The sequence below is a fragment of the Phocoena phocoena genome, chromosome 13 (assembly GCF_963924675.1).
Source record: "Phocoena phocoena chromosome 13, mPhoPho1.1, whole genome shotgun sequence".
Taxonomy (NCBI): Eukaryota; Metazoa; Chordata; class Mammalia; order Artiodactyla; family Phocoenidae; genus Phocoena; species Phocoena phocoena.
In genome coordinates this window covers 84,816,035-84,837,824 of record NC_089231.1, presented here as the reverse complement: position 1 = coordinate 84,837,824, position 21,790 = coordinate 84,816,035, and the positions used below count along the sequence as shown (strand labels likewise).

Genomic DNA, 21,790 nt, shown 5'->3' with positions numbered 1-21,790 from the left:
AAGCCAGGCCTTGGCACGAGGAGGGTGGGGAAGTGGCCGAGGATTCTCCAGGGCTGCTTTGAAAAGGTGTCACTTCCCTGGCTTCTGGAGCCCACGTGCAGTGCACGCCGTGAGCATCTTTCCGGGGCTGCCATCCCTCAGTCGGCCTTTCATTAGGCAAAGGAGTTTAGAAATCTACTGGTAAATTAGACTTCTCACCGCCTCATGCAATGCGAAGTCACATAGCAACTTGGAAGTTGTGCGTGGTGCCCTTGGAAAGGCAAGCAGATTGGGCTTCTCTCTGCCCAGCTGCTGCTCTCTTCCTCTTGCAGAGAGCGGGCAACCGTTTAAAACCCAGAGAGAGGGCTTCCCTGGTGGCGCAGCGGTTGAGAGTCCGCCTGCCGATGCAGGGGACGCGGGTTCGTGCCCCGGTCCGGGAAGATCCCACATGCCGCGGAGCGGCTGGGCCCGTGAGCCACGGCCGCTGAGCCTGCGCGTCCGGAGCCTGTGCTCCGCAACGGGAGAGGCCACAGCAATGAGAGGCCCGCGTATCACACAAAAAAAACAAAAAACCAAAATAAAGCCCAGAGAGAGGCCGGAATAGAACTGGCTTTGCTGCATCAGACCACCAGGGTCTGCTGGGCTTTGTGATGAGCTGGGACACAGGGAATTCTGGGACAGGGTCCAGCACTGGTGGCCACAACTGACCCCTCTCCCAAGGCCAGTCTCTTGTCTCTGGGCTGCCGGAGGGCTGCCGTGTTGCTCTTGGTGGGGACTGGCGGGGGCAGCTCTGCCTCCCTTCCATGTCCACAACATCGCTGTGACCGGGCTGCAGCTACTGCAGGGACAGAACTAGTGACTGTAGTAATAGTAGCTCCCATTTGCTGAGCAGGACTGTTCCCACGTTCATAAGAATTACACAGTGCACCGTCGCGGTGTCTGGGAAAAGTCCACGTGGGCTTTCTTCGTGAGGTGGTCATAGGTGTGGCAGTTTGGACTCTGGAATTCTTTGGCTTTGCAGTGTTGGAAGGATTGACAGCACCCGATGGAAAGGTTGCCTCCTTTGTGACTCCCTCCTTCTCTGGGTGAGTCAGAACTTTTGATGGCAAGTGACAGACAGCTGGGTTGGGCTGGCAAAGGCAAAACACACAGAAGGAGTGCCTTGGCTTCCCTAAATGAAGAAGCAGCTTTGATCTGCCTTCGGGCATGGCTGTATCAGGACCCAGCTGTGCTCTCTCTACCCTTCAGATCTGCCTTCCTGGGGGTATGGTCTCGGGTAGGTCCCTGCCAAGTGGTGGCCCCCCGAGAGCTCCAGGCTTTCATGCTCCTGGCTTACAGCCCCGTGGATAGTGCCTGTTTCTGGTTCCTTCTCAGAGTCTCAAGACTGACTCTCATTGGCTCAGATTGGGTCAGATGCCCATCCCTGAGCCAATCGCTGGCCCAGGGGAAGCAGGAATCTGATTGGCCAGGCCCAGATCACATGATCACTCCTGGAGTCTGGGGAGGGAAGATGGTTGCTAAAAAAAAAAAAGTCGAGTCTACTGTAGCAGGAGATGGGGGTGGGAAGTGGGATGCAGTCATGGCCCCCAGGTGGGGGGGAAGGGGGTCTTGTTCTTCCTTTGACCACCATGATCTCAATCTTCCCCCCAATATCCCTCCACATCAGGCCTCCAAAGGGCAGAGGGTTAGGGCGTCCACGCCCTTGAAAGACAGTTGTCAGTGGAGGGCAGGGCGATGAGGGGTGTTGTGATGAAGGTACAGGGAGCTGGGGGTACACACGAGATGCAACCCCAGCCCGAGAGGGTACATCGCATGGGGGCATCCAGGTGCCGGGCCCCTGCGCCATCTTGGATTCTCCTTAGCTCCTGGGTGGCGGGTGTGACTGACGGGTTTGCACATGGCAGGGGCCTGATGGACACCCCTTTTCTGAGTGGCTGAGTGTGGAGGAGGCCTGAGACCTGCCCGGCTTTCAGCCCGGGCCTGGGTGGCGGAGCCAGTTATAACCTTGGGCAGGCTGCATGGAGCAGTGGCTGGTGGAGAAGGGAGAGAAGGGTCCTGGGGAGGTTGGGGCCCCCCGGAGATTTCTGGGCAAAGGCCCGTTCTGACCGGGGGCTCTCTTGCTCTCTTGACTTGAGTCCTTTCTTCTTCCTGGGCCTCAGTTTCCCCATCTGTAAAGCCAGTGGATTCCTTCCATCATGGACACATGAGTGCTTTCTTCCCCGTGGACAGCATCCTTTGCCTGCCCCTCCGGGAGCCACAGGGGGCCCAGCCGGCTCTCATCCGTGTCCTCTGCTGTTTCCCCAGTGTGGCCCTCGGGCTCCCAGTCTCTTCGCTCTCAGTTCACGTCCGGGCCAACCTCACTTCTGTCCTGCTCCCCCATTGTAGTGTCACTCACCCTCCCCAGAGGGTCACTGGGAGGCCCAGGCAGGCCCGACCTTGCCTGGGGTTACACTGTGACCTGTGTTCTGCCCGAGCCGACCCCGTTCACCACCATCACCCTGGACGGGTGTACGGACTTTTCCCCTCCTGGGACAGCAGTCGCCTGCCTGAGCTGCCAGGTGCTTTCGGCGAACCTTGCCCTGGTGACTCAAACTGGCAGAGGACTTGGGGTGGGGTTGGGGGGGCTGAGGGTGCTTGGGAGCCATGGTGGGGGGGGTCGTGGGGGCAGTGCCCGCAGAGTTAGAGCTCTCGTGCCTGCTGAGCGAGGGCCTTGGCAGTGGGGGAGGACACGGCTGTCACCGATATGGCTTGTGCCGCAGCCGCTGGCCTGTGGCTTGGAGAGGCCTCAGACACCACGTGGCGTCTCCCGCTGCTGTCAGTGGGCACGGAGCTTGCCAGTGGCATGGAGGAGGGTCCCGGAGGACCCCTGTCTCCTCTCTCTTCCTCACAGGGGCCACAGGAAGGACTTGGGGCCCCGCCAGGGTCTGCAAGGAGCAGCCGCCCTGGGACTGATCTCGCTTTTGCTTTTCTGGTCTCACAGGTGCCTGGGACAGGGTGGCCCTCGAGCAGATGACGAAGACTGGCTTTTAATCCTTGGAGACCATTGAGAGGGAGCTTACCGGGGCCCACGAGCCCCCCTGGACGCCCACCACCATGTCGGGGTCCACGCAGCCCGTGGCACAGACGTGGAGGGCCACCGAGCCCCGTTACCCGCCCCACGGCGTTTCCTACCCCGTGCAGATCGCCCGGCCACACACGGTAAGCGGCACAAATGTGCACCTGGGGTCACCTTTGGGGCCTTCTCTTGTCCCTGGGTTCCTTTTTCTCCCCATCGTTGTGTGAGTGGCGGGGGGGTGGCCTGCTGGGGAGGGAGCGGGCGTGCCCTTGGTCAGCTCTTTCTTTTTAAAAAAAAATGTTTTGCTGTGCCGCATGGGCTGTGAGAGCTTCGTTCCCTGACCAGGGATCGAACCCGTGCCCCCTGCAGTGGAAGCATAGAGTCTTAAACATTGGACTGCCAGGGAAGTACCGTTGGTCAGCTCTTCCAAGCTGCACCCCACTCTGTCCACCTCCTAGTGGGGGCCCCCTTTCCTGACTTTATCTCTAGTTGCCTGTGGCCCTGAGGATGAGGCTTGGTTATGTTCTGTATCCTCAGGGGCTTGCCAGAGGGCTCTCAGGGTCCTGGGCCTCCCCCGTTTGGCCTCCTGGCTGCTTGGTGAGGGACTGTGAGGCTTTGCAGTTGCAGCTGGGGTCAGAGCTTGCTGTGCCGGCCCCTATGTGAACACGCCTGTATCTGTCCTGCTTGGCTGGTGTGGTCCCTCCTAAGATGCAGAGAGGAAGTGGCAGGGGAGGGCTTTTCTATCTTCCATGAGCGAGATGTTTCTGCATATGAGCTCAGTGGGCCAGCCTGAGGGTGTCCCAAGAACAGTGACCTCTTGAGGATCGGGCCCCCAAGATGCTTTTGAGAGCCAGCTGTGATAAACGGGCACATTCTGGATGGGGTCGTCGAATCCTCACAAGCAACCCGATGAAAGAGCACCTTGCATTATCGTCCCATTTTGAAGATGAGGAGACTGAGGCTGGGAGGTTAAATGATAGGCCTCGGGTTAAAGCACCGTGAGAAGGCAGTCGGCTTCAGCTTCAGGACCCTGAGCCCCTGTGAGATGGATGACTATTTACCGGTCACCTACTGTGTACCCAGGGCCGAGGACTGTGCTCCTGGGGGTCCTTTACTATCAAGTGTGGTCATCACCTTTATCATAATCACGATAACAAAAGTAAGCTTTGTCGTCGGAGTGCTTACTACAGGGTGAGCATTTTGTTTATGCCCTTTAGGTATACAGTTGCACTCGCTTCTCTTCATCACTGAAATGAGGGTACGCGTATGCTCTGCACTTTGTAGATGGGGAACATTTTGCAGGTGAGGAAACAGGACAAGTCGCTTAATGATTCTGAGCCTCGGTTGTTCATCCATAAAATGGAGTAACGAGAGCATCTGTCTCCTAGATTCTCCTGGGGATTAACCGTGATGATCTGCGGAAGGTCCTTATGACAGTGCCTGGCAGACATTCAGCCAGCTGTGTCCACTTGCAATACTGTCACTGTCACTACAGCTGCTTGGAGGGGCTGCCTCCCCTGGGGGCTCCTGGCGGTTGCCTCTGGTTTCTCTTCCTTCTCGTCCCCTCCTGCCAGATTCCTGCCCCTCTCCCACTCCCTCCCCAAGGGCCCAGACTCGGTTAGTCCTTGAGTCCCTATGGCCCCTGCCATCCTGCAATCCCCCCATCCTTTGCCCCAGCTGGGCCCTCTCGCAGTCACTTGGAGTCAGCAGCTGATCTCAGACACCGCCCGCACTTTTCCCGCTGGGCCATCAGTGACACAGGATGCGGCCGGGTAGGACCCAGTGGTCACTTCCTCCAGGCAGGAGGCTGACGCCGGGGGTGGGCAGGGGCCCTGGGTAGCTACGAGGCAGGGCATCCTTATCCTGTGTGGTGGCAGCAGTGGGGCCCCACTTCCTGATCACCCTGCCTCGTGCTTGGGCGACCCAGCTGGGGGCCCCTGCTTGTTACTGGAAAGGCAGGAACAAGAATTCTAGGCATCCTGGGGGAGGGGGGAGTCTTGCTCTCCTGGGCATGTGTCCGGGGCTGGAGCCACTTTTCTTTGGCTGGTGGGAGGTGAGTGTTGGGACTGTAATCTGGAGGTCCCCCTGCAGCCCTGTGCCCCCTAACCCCTTACCGCCAGCCCACTGTACAGGCAGGGTTTGTGAGATGCCCCCATTTTGGGGGGCAGAGGGTTTTTGGAAGACAGAGGGCGGAGGAAAAGGGAAAAAGGCGTGGAAGGCAAATGCCCCATCCAAGGGCCAGGTGGGAACCCAGGGGTCCCAGCTCCTTGTACAGTAGTTGAGGCAGGTCTGCTGGGCTGAGGGGGCGGGGCCTGGACCCCGTGACCTGTGACCTTCCTGGGACTTAGCTCACTCCCGTACCTGCTCCCAATGGGCTTCCATCCAGGGTGGCACCTCCTGGCCCTGGAGGCTTCTTCCAGGGTTTCTGGGCATGGGGCTGCTTTGATGGTGAGTCCCCCCCGCCCAGAGCCCAGAAGAACCTCCAGCTGTGGCTTTGAATCCCTGTTCCTCCCAACTCACCGAGTGACATTTGGCTGCTCACTTAACCCCGTGGGGGCAGCCCCAGTTTTCCCATCTGCAATATGGGTGTTGTGGGCTTAAGCATCACTGGCAGGTGTTCGCGAGGTGCCCGGGGCGGTGTCTGTACGTGGCAGCCGCCTCTTTCCTCCTGGCGGGGTGGCAGGAGACCAAAGAGGCTCTGCACTCTGAGAGGGGCGGTGGGAGCTGCCTTCTCCGCTGGCCTGTACCTCAGCCTGCGTCGTGTCCAGGCTGCCTGGTGTGTTACGCTGGCGCAGATGGAGGGCTTAATTCCAGGTGTGCTTACCCTGACCCAGCCTCAGGCACACTCCGAGCCTCTCTTCATGGTGCCGGTATGCATGGCTCGTTCAATCCCACCCGCTCCACCCTCAGAGCCTCTCTGAGCCCTGTTCTCTCCTCCTCTGTGGTCTCGGCTTCCCTCGCCCACAGTATCAGGACCCCACATCTTTCCCTGAGGGTCCTGGCGGGCTCCTGGCACTGAGGGTCTCCCAGGATTGAGGGTCCCAACACATCCTCCCCTCCTTGTCTCCTTTCCAGCTTTCTAGAGCCCAGCTCGATTCTGCCTTCTCTCCCAAGCCCCGCGGCACCCCCTGAGCTCTCTCGAGTTCCTGCAAGCTTTGCACTAAATGAATGTGTTAAATAAAGTCCGAAGACACGGGAGTCGATCCCAGCGCCACTCCTGCCTGCTGTGTGGCCTTAGGCAAGTTACTTAGCCTCTCTGTGCTTTAGTGTTAGAAGGGCTTTTCAGAGCACAGACTCTGGAGCCGGACCGCTGGCATTCATGTCCTGCCTCAGTGACTTCCTGGCTGTGAAACTTTGGACGAGTGGTCTTACCGCCCTGTTGCTCAGTTTCCCCATCAGTTGAGCGAGGGTAGTTATAAGACCCTGAGGGTCAAGTTAGTTGACATGTGCAGAGGCCTCTGCACAACGCCCGGGCTGAGGAAGCGCGACTGATACGGTGCAGTGTTGATGACTTTGATGCTGCTGCTGTCATGACGACAACGTGCCCACTAGTATCCTTTTGCGAATGGCCCCCAGGGTACACTGTGGGCTTTTCCTCTAGAGGAGGGACTGGCAAACCTTCTCTGTAAATATTTCAGGCTTTTCCGGCCACTCGGTCTCAGTCACAACTACTCCGGCACTGTTGCCATCCTAGCGTGAAAGCAGCTCAGCCAACACGTACAGGAATGGCCGTGGCCGTGTGCCAGTGACACCTGACGAAACAGGCCGAGCCTGGCTTTGGCCTTGGGCCCCGTTTGCTGACTCCTGCCCTAGATCAGTGCTTATCAGGCCCTCTGTGGGAAGGACCAGTCTGTTTCATTTCCAGTTTGTCACAAATGGATACATGGTCCTTCCGCACGTGACGCAGTTCGCGGGCACGGGGACGGGTCTAGGCCGAGGCCAGCAGGACTGTGTTGGCCGTGCGCTCAGATGCCGCAGTTCGCGGGCACGGGGACGGGTCTAGGCCAAGGCCAGCAGGACTGTGTTGGCCGTGCGCTCAGATGCCGCGGTCCCGTCAACAAGCTCTCAAGTAGGATCTGAATCCTCTCGTCTTCAGCGCTCCCCCGAGACCGAGGGTCACGGACGCAGGAGCCTGCTTGGGCCACGTACATGTGTGAGGGCAGCAGGTGGGGTTGGAATGTTTTGTTAACATGGGGAGGGTTCTCGTGTTCTGAGACGTGGCTGGAGGTTTCTAGCCTGAGTGCCTGGTGTCTTCAGGCTCCTGTGACCACAGTAAGCCCCACCTTTGGTCTCGCTTGGGGTCTCCCCAGTTCTTGCCTTCCTGTAGAGATGCAGGCACCCTTGGTGGTCCCTGGACTCAGAGCCCTGGGGTGGAGATCAGTGTGGATACCACAGAAATGGCCCCCAAGATGGTCCTTGGAGGGACCGTGCTAATGAGGTCATCCTGCTTGCTTCCCAGACTGAGAAACTGAGGCCAGAAGGGTTCACGCAGTGGCCGCCCCATGCCCCTGCCTCGGAAGCCCCGGGGGCCGTGCGCCTTTTCCCGCCTCTGTTGGCAGTGGTAGGCGCCGTCCTGCCGGGGCCCTCTCCCAAGGGATTGGACCGTCTGCCTCTCTGCTGCTTTGTTCATTTTGCTTTTGTGTGAGAGGGAATTTTCCTCCCAGCATTCTGCAGTGCTTGCCGATTTCTTCTCACACCTCTGCGTGCGTGTGCACACCGGATCTGTGCCTGGCAGCCGCGCCGGCATGATCCCAGAAGCTGCCGCCCCCTCCCTCCAGCCCTTTCTTCTTGTTCCTTCATTAGCACCCGGTGCCTTGTGCACGACATCGTGGAGTGCGGTGGAGGGGGGAGGCTGAGTCCTCTGTCTTCTGGAAGCTGCCCTCAGTCTTCAGGGAAACCCTTGGAGAGTTAAGGGGGACGCTTGGTTGGAGACACAGAGGCCACCTTCCATCTGGGCCAGGCATTCATTTCAGTTTTCTTTCTTTCTTTTTTCTTTGGGCGCGCCGCGCGGCAGGCGGGATCTTAGTTCCCCAACCAGGGATTGAACCCGTGCCCCCTGCAGTGGAAGCGCGGAGTCCCAACCACTAGACTGCCAGGGAATTCAGGCATCCATTCCACTGATGAAGAAACTGAGGCTCAGAGAGTTTAAGGGATGGACAGATACCTCTAGCCTGAGGCCGTGCAGCTTCTTGCTCCCACATCGGGCTGCCCAGGAAGGCCCTTCCCTCATTTCCAGCCTCTGAGGTTGACAGGATCCCTCTTGATTCTAGTTACTCATCCTCTCTCGCCTCCAGCCTCCCAGCCTCTTACATGTGTTTGTTTTGGAGGGTCTGAAACACATACATTTCCAACACACCTACGTGGTATCATCTAATTCTCTTTGCAGAAATAACTGCTTTTAAAAAAATTAAAAAGCCAGACAGCAAAAGAATGACTAGATTTTTTTTGGAAAATTGGGAGAATTAAGAAGGGTGCCAAGAAGAAAACAAATCACCTACAATCCCACGCTTTCCCAAGCCTTACTCGTGTCAGACATCACTAATTGATTGCCACCCCACAGTATAACTGGGTGTTCTCTGCAGGCACAACTAATCGATTTGGATTGGTACACATAAGAAGCCTGTCCTGTTTTCCCCTTTGAAAGGTTTCTCTTTTCTATCTTTCTTTTTTTTAAAAAAACATTTTAACGTGTCTCAAATCAGGGTGTAGTTGCTAATCGGGGTACATCGAATTTGTTAGTGTTTAGTTTTTCCACAGATGGCAACGGGTAATGGATGGCATATTACTGAAGAAGGCATGTTTTGCCTGGAGTTTATCCTTCTGACTTTGAGCTATGCTTGCCTGTGTGACACACGTGTGTAGGTTTTCCCTCTGTAACACGGGGGACTCGCACGTCGGGGCTTTGTTTCGGAATCTGGTCTTTGAGCCTTGCAGACCGTCAGCATTTGCCGTGTCATCCACTGTCCCCTGGCGTGGATGCCCGTGTCTTGCTGTGTCACTTGCACCCATGGCAGACGTGCAGGTTGTGCCCTTTTCCATTTGTCTCTGCTAACACGTGGGCTCGGTTGTCTCATCTGGAAAGAGGGCAGGACCAGGTGTCCTTTAGCTGAATGTGTCACTTCTCCTTGGCGGTTGGCCCCAGGAATGTCCTCTGGCTGGACTGGGTCGGAGGGCCGGGAAAGGACGTGGGAGGGTCCGCGGGTACAGAAGCAGCACCGGGCAGGGGGCTCTGGCCCTGCCTCGCCGTGTGGGCTGCACTGCGGCGGGATGGGTGCTCACTGGTCTGTGTCCTCTGCTGTAGGACGTCGGGCTGCTTGAGTACCAGCACCACCCCCGTGACTACACCTCACACCTGTCGCCTGGCTCCATCATCCAGCCCCAGCGGAGGAGGCCCTCCCTGCTGTCCGAATTTCAGCCCGGGAATGAAAGGTGAGGAGGGGTTTGTGTGTCCATTGCTCAGACGGGGAAGTGGAGGCCTGTGCTCATGAAGAGCTCGCAGGGTCGGTGTTAAACAAAGGGGTGTCAGGCTGTACCCTTGTCCTGGTGCGGCTGTGACTGGGACAGGGCTGGGGATGGGCAGGGAAGAGCCACGTGGCCCTTGGACTTCCCGCTGTGAGCCTGCAGTGGCCTCTGGCTGTGTGGCCCAGGCAGGAGGGGGTGACCACCAAAAAGTAGGGGAGGCTGGGTTGCTGGTTGGGAGTGACTGTCCACAGCTGGGTGCACATGGGGAGCCCTCTTCCTCCCATCCCTTTGTCATCCCCTTTTCTCCGAGTCCTCTGCCATCCCTCAGCTGGCAGACTGGGCCTGTGGGCCTGCCTTGCCTTCCTTAAATCCAGGTGGGAGAGAGCAAGCCATACGGGTGGGGACCCAGTGAGGGGAGGGCCAAGGCTAGAGCGGGGCCCCAAGATGCCTGAGACAGTAACAGCTCTAATTGCTAAGAGTCGTGAGCTGCTGCTGCTTCTTTTTTTTTTTGCGGTACGCGGGCCTCTCACTGCTGTGGCCTCTCCCGTTGCGGAGCACAGGCTCCGGACGCGCAGGCTCAGCGGCCACGGCTCACGGGCCCAGCCGCTCCACGGCATGTGGGATCTTCCCGGACCGGGGCACGAACCCGTGTCCTCTGCATCGGCAGGCGGACTCTCAACCGCTGCGCCACCAGGGAAGCCCCTACTTCTTTTTTTTTTTTTTTATGCTTGAAAATCTTTTCTTGATCACACTATCATACTTCTTTGTGACAAAATCATGTATATAAAATTTTTTTAACATCTTTATTGGAGTATAATTGCTTTACAATGCTGTGTTAGTTTCTGCTTTATAACAAAGTGAATCAGTTATTCATATACATATGTTCCCATATCTCCTCCCTCTTGCGTCTCCCTGCCTCCCACCCTCCCTGTCCCACCCCTCTAGGTGGTCTACTGCTTCTTTTTGTCACACCACGTGGCTTGTGGGATCTCAGTTCCCCGACCAGGGATTAAACCCAGGCCACGGCACTGAAAGCCTGGAATCCTAACCACTAGGCCACCAGGGAACTCTCGAGAGTCCTGAGCTTCTAACATGCGATGGCCTACTGTAGGCTGCGGGCTGCCAGCGGACACTTAGACAGGCAGCCCTGCCTGCGGGAAGCCCACAGTCTAGCAGGGGAGATGCAACAAACACACAAGGTGACTCCAGAACGAGGCAGGTGACCTGTTTCCTGCAGGGCAGGGAAGGGCTACTCTTTGGCTGGAGAGGCCGCGAAAGGCCTCTCAGGGGACAGATGCTTGGCCACTAAGTAGCCAGCCGCTCAGAGAGCGGGGTGAAGACCTTCCAGGTGGAGGGAGCAACACGTGCAAAGGCCTGGAGGTGGGCATGTGCTTGGAGTGTTCCAGAAAGGCGCAGAGGCCGTGTGGCTGGGCTGAGCCAGGTGGCTGGGGGCCAGGAGGGTGAACTTCGAGGGGACTATGGGAGGGTTTGGAGCTTTGGAGGGCCAGGATATAACTTCCACCCTCAGATCCTTCCGGCCGTGTGCAGTGATTCTAGGGGCAAGCAGGGACCGCTGAGGCTGGGCTGGCCCAGGGGCCCTGTCCCATCGTCTCTTCCTTCGTCACCTTGCTGAGGCTGCGAGGTTGAGGGATGGCCTAGGTGGGACCAGAGTTCCGGAGAGCTGGCCTGGGCCTTCTGCGCTGCTACAACTGCACGGAGGCATCCAGGGCCCCGCGGGGAGGCCACTGCCGCGGGCCATGGCTTCAGGCCCTCGGCACCGGGTGGTTTAAAACAGCAGAAACGTGTTCTCTCCCAGTTCCTGGGGGACAGACGTCTGAAACCCAGATGCCAGCAGGGCCACACTCCCTCTGAAGGCTCTAGGAGAGGACCTGTTCCCGGCCTCTGCCAGCTTCTGGAGGCCCAAGGTGTTCCTCGGCCTGCTGCTGCATTACCCCAGTCTCTGCCCCCCTCTGTGTCTGTGTCCTCGGCCCTTCTTAGGAGGACACTTGTCATCGAGTCTAGGTCCCAACTTAATCCGGTATGACCTCATCTCAGTTAATTACGTCTGCAAAGACCCTACCTCCAAAGAAGGTCACGTTCTGATGTTCTGAGGCGACATGAATTCTGGGGGGACACTCACTTATTATGGTGCCCTTTCCATGTTTCAATGTGGACGCCATCTGCTTCCTGCAGGGCATCTTGTAATTGTGAAGCTGTTGGTTCTCAGGTGGGCAGAAGGGGCATCTTGTGACCTGGTGTTGGTGAGAGACGGGCCCCCCAGGGAGGAGAGGACAGCAGCATAGCCTCAGCCCGCATTGCAGTCAGTAACATTCATTCAGCCTACATGCACTGATTAAATGCCTGCTGTATGCCAGGCACTAGACGGATGAATGTCCCTGCCCTTGTGGAGCAGACACTCTGGGACGGGGGAGGCAGCCACCAAACATGCGTGAACCAACAGGCAAATGGTGATGGCTGCAAACAAAGACAGAGAAAACGAGATGGGGTGAGATGGGGTATATCTGGTGGGCAGGGAGACTGCTGTTAGGAGGAGACGCCCCATGCACTGGGACAGGAAGGAGGAGAGGCAGCGTGGAAGGAGCTGGTGTGGAAGTGTTCCAGCCTAGCCAGTGCACAGCCCCTGAGGCAGGAATGCAGTGGGCAGGGTGAACACGGGCCAGACCAGGCAGGGCCTGAGGGTGGGGGGAATGCGTTTGGATTCTATTCTAAGTTTATTGGGCAAAAAACATCAACTGGAAAAGCATTTCAGCAGGGGCAGTATTTGGGCAGGAGCTAGAGGTGGAGGCTGGGAGTCATGGCTCAGCTGTGTGTGCTCAGGCAAGGCCATGGCCTCTCTGGGCCAGTTTCCTCCTCTGCAAACTGGGGAGGAGGGTTAAGGAGAGTTAGTTGGGAGTGATTAGGCTGGACAGCTCCTATCTCTGCATAAGGCTGCTGGGCTGACTTGAAAAGGAGGCAAGGCCAGGTTGAGCAGCCAGAGTGCTGTGATCAGCTAGTGATGTCTGCTTTGGGTGAGTGATTTGCAAACAGCATCATGTGTGTTATTGTCCGTGTTAGACCCACAGTGTTTTTCAGACTTTCCCCGTGAATCACCAGGGATCTTGTTTCAATGCAGCGTCAGATTCAATAGGTCTGGGGTGGCATTCAAGATTCTGCATTTGTAACCAGCCTCCGGAGGGGCTGAGGCTGCTGGTCTGGGAGGGCCACACTCAGTGAGGGAGCAGGGAATCCATCACCAGTACATTCTCTTGCTGTAAACATAGTTAGTGAATGCTGACTCGGAGGAAGACAGGGCTGTATTTGAGTCCTGCCTCTCTGTGTGCCCTTGAGCAGATGGGCACTCCTCCCGCAGGACGGGCAGCAGACGTGATGCCGTGTGCCCTTGCCCCCCACAGGTCCCAGGAACTTCACCTGCGACCCGAGTCACACTCATACCTGCCTGAGCTGGGCAAGTCGGAGATGGAATTCCTGGAGAGCAAGCGCCCTCGCCTGGAGCTGCTGCCTGACCCCCTGCTGCGGCCCTCGCCCCTGTTGGCCGCTGGCCAGCCCGGGGGCTCCGAGGACCTGTCCAAGGTAAGGCCTGGCCTCAGCCGGGAGCCCCTCTAAGGGTTTGGGTGCTGCTGCGATTGGGCGGGGAACAAGGGAGGGGGTAGGCATGCTGGGCTGGGGGGATGGCTTGGGCGAAGGCTGGGAGAAGGGCTGAGCCCGGGGCGTGCAGAGGCTGGGCAGCCAGAGGAGGGTCCAGGGACGAGCTTGGCTCCATGGGCCATTTCTTGGCTGGAAAGGGACAGCTTCCCCCACTGCCCCCTCCAGCTGCCGGAGTGTGTCCAGCCCGTGGGGACCACTGTGCCCTGGAGGGCGCCTGCATTTTACTCTTCTTTAAGCAGAAAGTCGAGCTGAGGTGGAGGGGGAGAATGGGCACAGATTAAGCGCTCATGGTTTGCTGCTGAGAGAGGTTTTTCTGCTATTTCAGTGAACCTCAGGACCGTCCACGCTAGAAGCTCATTTGCTCTCTATCTAAACGGAGGAATCACAGCCAGTGGCCCAGATGCTTCTGTCCCCTGGGGTCCCCCAGCTGCCTCAGAGGCTGTCATTTCACTGTCACTGCCTAGGGTGGGGCAGGGACTGTGGCCGGATGATATGCTCATCCTTGGCCGGCTGCGTGATGGATGTCCTTTCCGCACGTGCTGAGCAGTGCGTTTACGCTCCTTCATGACCATGAGGACGCACATTAGCTCATTAACGGCCGCCCAGCTGCTGGGTGAGGTCAGTGCTCATCTCACTGCAGCACCAGTGGGGGTGGGTGGGGCCTGGGAGCCAGGACAGGGGAGGGAAGTGGCCCACTCGGACCTGCTGGATCCTCTTCTCTGCCCGACACTGGATTGGTGGGATTTCAGGCTGAGGCCAGTTCTTTATCGGGGGGCTGACAGGAAAGGGGTTTCCCGGGGTGGTCACGATGATGATGACAAGCTAACATGGAGGCCCTGACTGTGTGCCGGCTACTGTGCTGAGTGTGAGTGTCCTTCCATTGTGCCTTTCCAGCCTGATGAAGCCCGGTCTGCAATCACCTTTTATAGGCGGGGCCCCAGGCTAAGGGAGCCACTCACCCACGGTCACTGGGAAGTGGGGAGTGGGCCCTGAAGCCCAGGCAGCCCGGGTCTGTAGCCCAGACCTGCCCCCCGGGCTGTCCCGCCTCGGGCTTCCCCTCTGGTCCCCCGTGCCTGCCATTCTGCCATCCCTGCGTTAGCCTACTCCTCATAGATTCCATCACTGCTCAGCCTCCTGGGAGGGATGTTGCTGTTGGAAAAGCTATTCCCTGAAGTGGCTCTTGGGCAGTAGGGGAGTGGGGTGCATGTGAAGGGGGGCACAGGGCCACACCAGGGATGCTTGATGTCCACCCCCCACGAGGGACCAGAGCCCCGAGTGGTCCATATCCCTGTGCTCATGTCTGGTTCTGCCCAGAGAACAGGCTGACGGGTGTCTCTGGACAGCCCTGTTGGGCCTCTGCTGCCTGCCGCGCATCTCTCCGGAACTGGGCTCTGAGTCCTCAGACCTGTGGGTCCTTCTGAGGGTCTCCAGGCCTGACAGTGGCTCTGTGCTTGTCCTTCTTCTTAGGGCTCCCTGGGGATGCTTCCTCTCCCTCTGTGGGTCTTTCTCAGTCTTCGCTTCTGTCTCTGTTTTTCTCTGTCTCTCTGTCCCCGTGTCTCGGTCTTTCTCTGCCTGGGGTGTGTGTGTGTGTCTATGTCTGTCTGTCTCCGTATTTCTGTTTCTCTCTATCTCTGTCTCTGTGTCTGTCTTTCTCTGTCTTCTCTTCCTGGACCCCATGGATGTGGGGGAGTGATGGGCCCAGTGTAGGGGCCTGGCTGGACCAACTACGGTAATTGCTCCAGGCTGTTAAGAACATTTGGAAAGTATGAGCAAATTTTGGGCAAGGGAAGAAGCCAGGGGAGAAACACAACTCTGAGGGAGTTCAGATGTTTTTTGCATCTGCTGTGTAGGATTCAGCTGGGTACGTGAGACGGGAATTTGATGGGATTTTTTTTTTTTTTTTTAACAGCACCTCCCTCCCCACTGGCCCCGGCTGTGTTCCTTTTTCATATAAAAATATGAAATATAAAAAGTCCTGTTTTATAATGCTTCCGTGGCCTTCAGCCTCTGGAGTCCTGTGGCAACAGAGGCTTCCTTTGGAATTCACCAAACTTTGTTCTGGGACTTTAGAATCATCACAGACAGCACCATTTCTGAAAATCTCTTTGTCTGTTGGGGCCCCGTTGGCTGAAAGGGACAGAAAACCCATGTCAAACTGGTTTAGGCCGGAGTCCTGGCTCATATAACTGAAATCGAGGGGGTGTTGGCTTCAGGCACAGCTTGATCCAGGTGACACGTTACCAGGTCTCTATCTCTGTCCATTTCTTGGCCCTGCCATCTTGCACATGGTCTTGGTGTATTAACAAGGAGAAAGTTTGAGTGTCCAGGCCTTCTTCTTCCCACATTCAAGGCCAAAAAAAAAGAACTTTCCCTCTGTCTCCACATTTCCAGGACAAAGCTGTTTATCTCCCTGCCTTTGACTGAGGCCCAGGCCTGTCCTGGAAGCCATCATTGTGACTGGGGGAAAGGACTGTGGGTGCCTGAGGCTGGCCCTGCCCTTTCCTGGGTCTGAGACAGGGGGAGCCCCAGTGGGTCCTCTCCAGCCCCCAAGGCTGTTGCTGCCTCTGTGTCTGTAATTTTACATAATGAGTTTTTCTGTTCCACGTTGGCCTGAATTTTTACACCAAGGGCGTCTGATGGGGAGAATGGTGCCGACTGCTACCTAGCGGTGACTGGTGAGGGTATAGGATTGTTGTTTTCCTCCTGTGGCTTTGGGCCTAAACGAAGGCCAGCAGCCATCGGGAGAACCATCTGGAGGCCCGCTAGCCAGGCTCCCTTGGTCCCATTCCTGGAAAACTCAGCACTGCAGAAAGCACCCTTTGCCCTTCAGGCTTGCATCATCGTCTGTTCAGACTGAGGTGAAATTCACATAACATGAAATTAACCACTTTGAAGTGAACAATCCAGTGGCGTTCAGTACAGTCACGGTGTTGGACACCCACCTCTGTCTAGTTCCAGAGCATTTTCATCACCCCAGAAGTGAACCTGGTACCCATCAAACAGTCACTTCCTCCTCGCAGCCCCTGGCAACCACCGATCTGTTTTCTGTCTCTATGGATTTGCCTGTTCTGGACACTTCGTATCAATGGGATCATGCGATATGTGGCTTTTTATGTCTGGCTTCTCTCACTCAGCGTCATGTTCTTAAGGTTCATCTGTGTTTTGCCATGCGTCTGTACGTCACTCTGAATCATATTCCATTGTATGGAGAGACCACACTTGATCTGTCAGTTGACGGATCTGCCTGTGTGGTTTTGCTTAGAATAAAAGCTAAGCCTGAACCTTAAGGAAGAAGTCATTGAAGAAGATGGATTTTCCCCATCAAGAATTTAAGAAAAAGTTTCCAGCAACTTTTCCAACAGTTGCTAGCGGTTGCCAACTGCTTCGTCTCACCCCTGCGCTGCTCCTGTCGGGTTTGGGGATGGAAACCTTCTTTTTGCTCATGTCATTTTGAGAATTATCCCTGGGTTGGATGAACTGTTTCAGGGTGTCCTGGCCCCGAAAGCCTTCTGTCCACAGCCCTTGTTCTTGCTGTGCTCCTCTCCGTCCCTTCTCAGTCCTGGTGGAAGATCAGAGGTGGGCAGAAGAGTGGTTTCCTACAGCAGGTAGCAGGACTGGGCTCCAGGAACCATATCGCCAAAGCCTTTTGTCTCAAGAAGCCTGAGAAATGGGACTTACCTGGTGGCACGGTGGTTAACAATATGCCTGCCAATGCCAGGGACGCAGGTTCGAGCCCTGGCCCAGGAAGATCCCACGTGCCGCGGAGCAGCTGAGCCTGTGTGCCACAACTACTGAGCCTGCGCTCTATAGAGCCCGCGAGCCACAACTACTGAGCCCGCGCGCCTAGAGCCCGTGCTCCACAACAAGAAGCCACTGCGGTGAGAAGCCCCGCGCACTGCAACGAAGACCCAACTCAGCCACCCCCAGCAAAAAAAAGAACCCTGAGAAATGATTGAGGCTGTGGAGGGAGACCAGCCAAGCGCCCTGGGGCACAGAGGGAAGGGGCGGATCTCAGTTAAGGGCTGGGGGAGGGGGCGTGGATGGGGGGGTCTGATTTCAGGTGGCGGAAAGGTGCAGTTAGGAGAGGGAGTGGCCGGTACAAAGGTCCGGAGATGCCACGGTGCTCAGCCTGCTTCTGGTCTGGCGTGTGTGGGGTCAGGTGCCTGCAGCCCCTGTGTCTGCCCTCCGCCCTCCTATCCGGGAGCAGTTAGGGCCAAACACACATACACACATACACACACACACACACACACACACACACACACACACTCCTTCTGAGTATTTCTCTAGGGGATCTGTCTTCTGTGCACAGTTTTGCCTCTAATTTCAGGGGGTCTTAGACCCTGGAAGGGATCTTACTCTTGCTTTTCTGCCCAGACACATGGTTCTGAGGGATGAGTGAATGCATGGTGGCGACCCCGCTTCTGCTGTGGGACCCCCAGCAACCTGGTTGCATGCTCTGCCTGCTTCTGGAGAGTTCTGAATGAGGCCTGGTCTCTCCCGTCCTGTGCCCTCCAAGCCAAGGCTCCATCGCTTTGTGGCTGGTGACCTCGGGCACGTCGTTGAATCTCACTGGACCTTAGTTTCCTCATCTGGAAAATGGGGAAAACCATATTTTCACTTCCAGGGTGGGCTGTGACAATTATGTGAGTTAAGAGCACAGGTTGGCAAACTCGGCAAGCTCCAACCTGGCTCTCAGTGTGGGTCTGTAAATAAAGTTTTATTGGCACTCAGCCATGCCCATTCTTTCGTGTCCTGTCTGTGGCTGCATTCCCACTACAGTGGTGGGTGAGTAGTTGGGACAGAGGCCGTCTGACCTACAAAGATTGAAGTGTTTTTCCACCTGGCCCTTTACAGAAAGTGTGCCGACCGCTGGCTTAGAGCCGTGCCAGGCCTGTGCCTGCAGGTTCCCGTACCCTCATCTGTGCCATGGGGATGCAGTGGCAGCCCCCTGGGAGAGCCACAGCCGGGGCCAGGGTGTGGGGTGTGCCGAGGACTGGGACGGGGCCTGGTTCGGTTTCCTAGGCGACCCCGAGGAGCGTGGAGGCCCACCTCAGAGCCATGGGGCAGGGCCACATCAGAGCTGTTGAAGGGCTTGAGATCTTTTCTGCCTTTGCCCCCAGGGCTCTGGGTGTTTGGAGGACCTGGGAGTCTCAACACCAGCTCTCCCACGTCTCAGATGGCAACGATGAGGCCGGGGTGATCCCCAGACACTGGAGCCCTGTGGGCTTCGGTGGTGTGTGTGTGTGTGTGTGTAGGACCAAGACCCCGAGGCCAGGAGGGGTGGACTTAGAATGGCACAGGCTCTGCTCAGCTGGAGCTGGGGGGGGGTGGGGTGGCACTTGGCAGCCCCGGGGCTGCAGTTGTCCCCGGGAATAATGTGTCTTCTGTCCTCCGGCTGCAGCTGCCTTGGGGGTGGGGAGGCAGCGGCCTGGAGCTCCTCCTGGGGCCTCCTCTGCCAGCAGCTGCTGGCTTGGCCTTGAGGATGGCACAGGGCGGGGCTGGGTTTGGGGGCAGGACAGCCCCAGCCGATGCCTGTGGAGCTCTGACAGTGTGCCAGGCTCTGAGCTGAGTGCTCTGCACATGTTAACTCATTCGAGCCTCACAGCAGGCAGGAGGTGGGACTTGTCCCATTGTACAGATGAGGAAACGGAGGCAGATGATCCGGCTGTGGTCATGACGATGCTGGGAGGTGGCAGAGTGCTTGGGAATTTGAACTCGGGGCTGTACAGGTGAATGCTCCGGGACAAGGACTGGGTTTTATTTTTTTATTTTATTTATTTTTTAAACTTTTGTTGGTGGAATGAAGGAGTCGCCGAATAACTCAATGAAGGATTCCCTTGTTTGTTTAACACATTTTTGAAAACAACTTCATTACACAAAGAGTAATACTCAGTGAGGGAAAATCAGAAAAACGCTGGTAAATTAAAAAGAAGAAAGTGAAAATACCCGCCTTCTCCCCCGCTGCCCCGGTAACTACTTTTGACATCTCTGTATCCCGTTCTCATAGTTTTCCTGTGTTTGTGTATATCGCGTACACAACTGGGTCTGCACTGTGTATGATGTTCTGTAACTTGCTGGTTTGGACTGAGCATTGTGAATCAGTGTTCACGGAGCATCAGTCTGGAGGTCGTGGGTCTTGGTTCTCGAGGAGTTTGGTCTGGTGGGAGGGCACAGATGGGGTAAGTGGGGTAAGAGAGAGGTGTGTTGTGGGGAAAGGAAAGAGGGAGGGCTTCACGACTTGAGGGACGGTTGGGGAAACTTGCGTGTAGGAGGATAAAAAGGATCTGCACTTTGGAAAAGGCTGGGGAAGGAACACCTGGCAGGAGGACCAGTGAAGGCAAAGACAGAGAGCTGGGATCAGTAAACAACCCAGTATTTGGCACATGGGGGCTGGCACGACAGATGCCTGAAGTCATGGCTGGAAACTTGTGGTTTTTGGGGGGATGGGGGGTGCCCCCTGCGCTGATTCCACACCTGTTCTTCCTCCACCACAGGACCGCAGCCTGACAGGCAAGCTGGAGCCGGTGTCTCCTCCCAGTCCCCCACATGCTGACCCTGAGTTGGAGCTGGTACCTCCACGGCTCTCCAAGGAGGAGCTGATCCAGAATATGGATCGGGTGGACCGCGAGATCACCATGGTAGAGCAGCAGATCTCCAAGCTGAAGAAGAAGCAGGTGCGTGTGGGTGGGGCAGTGGCGGCTCTCAGCTCCCGATTCAGCAGCAGCGGCCGCTGAGAAGATAACAACACTAGTAGTTATAGCAGTTGTGAACGTGTGCTGAGCACGGCCCATTGTACTGGCTCATTTTTATGCCCTTTACGTTTATTGGACAAGAGAGCCGTTTTGTGTGGTGCTGTCCGAGGGAGCTTTCTGCACTGTCCACAATGGTAGCCACTACCCGTATGTGACTGTTGAGCCCTTGAACTGTGCCTAGTGCAGCTGAGGAACTGAATTTTTAATGTCGTTTAATTTGAATTGAAATGAAATTTACACTTGGATAGCTACGTGTGGCTACTGTACTGGGATGGCACAGGAACGATGGGTGGGAGGTCAGCATTTACAGCCAGGCTGTCCAGACATGTGGGGTGGGCAGTTACTTCTCTGTGCCTCACTTTCCTCACGCACAATGTGGGGGGAGATATCACGTGACTCTGACCCTGGCTCTGGAAGCTGTACGAGCTGGGCCTCCTAACTCTGCCGTGGAACATTCACCTCTCTGAGCCTCGGTTTCTTGTCTGTGAGATGGGCACAGGTGTGACACCACCTCATAAGATTGAGGAGCGAACAGAGTCATGTGGTGAAAAGAAGTCCTCGTTGTCACTGTCGAAACCAAAAGAAAAGTTAACGTAAAGATTAATTATATTAACTTTATAATTTTAGCTTTAATATTAATTGATAGAAAGTTAGTTGATAATCTGCCTTTTCCTGGGTCTCCTCCTGCTTCCGTCTGTGGCATCTTCAGGTGTCTGCTCAGATGTCCCCTCCACAGAGGGACCCGCCCTAGCCTTTACAGGAGTCCTCATCCCCAGCCATCCTCTACCCTGGGGGTCAGCAAATCCAGCCAGATCCAGCTCGGTGCCTGTTTTTGTAAATAAAGTTTTATTGGCACACAGCCACGTCCATTTGTTTACACATCATCTGAGGCTGCTTTTATGATACAGCCGCAGAGCTGGGTGGTCACGACAGAGACTGTGTGGCCAACAGAGCCTAAGATATCTACTTCCTGGTCCTTTACGGAAAAAGTTTGCCACCCCTGCTCCAGCCCGTTATCCTGCCTGATGGTGTCACCATTTGAACTAATACATATCTTGCTTTGTGACACTGTGGTCGTCTCACGACAACGGTGTAAAAGCAGAGTTCTTGTCTCCTGTTCCCTGCTGTGCTCCTAGCAACGCCAGCACGTAGTAGGTGCTTCTTAAAAACTGTGGATTGAGATAGTGTGACACGTGTTGACCCTGGGGGAAGCAGGGTCACACCCGATCCCTGCCAGGTAAGGAGGTATGGGCTCCGTGGAGGTTCACGGACCCACTCTGGCCACCATGGGCAGTAGAGGGAAGGCTGGTGAGAGATGCTTCCCGGAAGCCAGTTCAGGGCTATGTGAGTGGAACTGGAAAGATGTGCAGTGGGAGGAAGCATTGATCCCAAGAGGCCTCGGGGCTGTCGTTCGCCTGGGGGGACCTGAGGATGGTCCAGAAGCTGGACTGGTCAGTGAGGCTTGGCCAGCTGGGGGTGGTAGGTGGGTTTCCAGGATGGCAGCTCAGCATGTAGGGGGGACCGGGCCCCGGTTGGAGTCAGGCAGGCGTTGCCAAGGCCCGTGGAGTGCTGGGACCTTTAGTCCCCCTGGGCCTGGCTTTGGGCCCAGGCTGAAGCCGCAGGCCATGTGCACACGTTTGTGACTGCAGCCAGAAGCCACGTGGCTCAGGGCAGCCCTCGATAGATTGTTGGGTTTTAATTCCACTTTGGCATTTTTCTTTTTTAACTAAAATTCACAAAATATGGCTCATCTTAAGGTGGACAACCCAGCAGCCTTTAGTACGTTCACAGCGTTGTGCAACCAACCGTTCTGTCTAGTTCCAGTTCCAAGACATCTTCATGACCCCAAAAGGAGGCCCCCTACACAGTCGCA

At 56.4% G+C, this 21,790-nt stretch overlaps 1 protein-coding gene across 1 annotated transcript in view; it reads left to right on the top strand.

The window, feature by feature from the left end:
* The first annotated feature begins 3,072 nt into the window (after positions 1–3,072).
* NCOR2 (nuclear receptor corepressor 2) overlaps positions 3,073–21,790 on the top strand; it is a 152,459-nt gene continuing 133,741 nt past the window's right edge. The window contains exons 1-4 of the mRNA XM_065889541.1: positions 3,073–3,177; positions 9,336–9,463; positions 12,910–13,087; positions 19,660–19,839. Of these exons, the coding sequence (XP_065745613.1) occupies positions 3,073–3,177; positions 9,336–9,463; positions 12,910–13,087; positions 19,660–19,839 (591 nt within the window). The remainder of the gene's footprint in view (positions 3,178–9,335; positions 9,464–12,909; positions 13,088–19,659; positions 19,840–21,790) is intronic.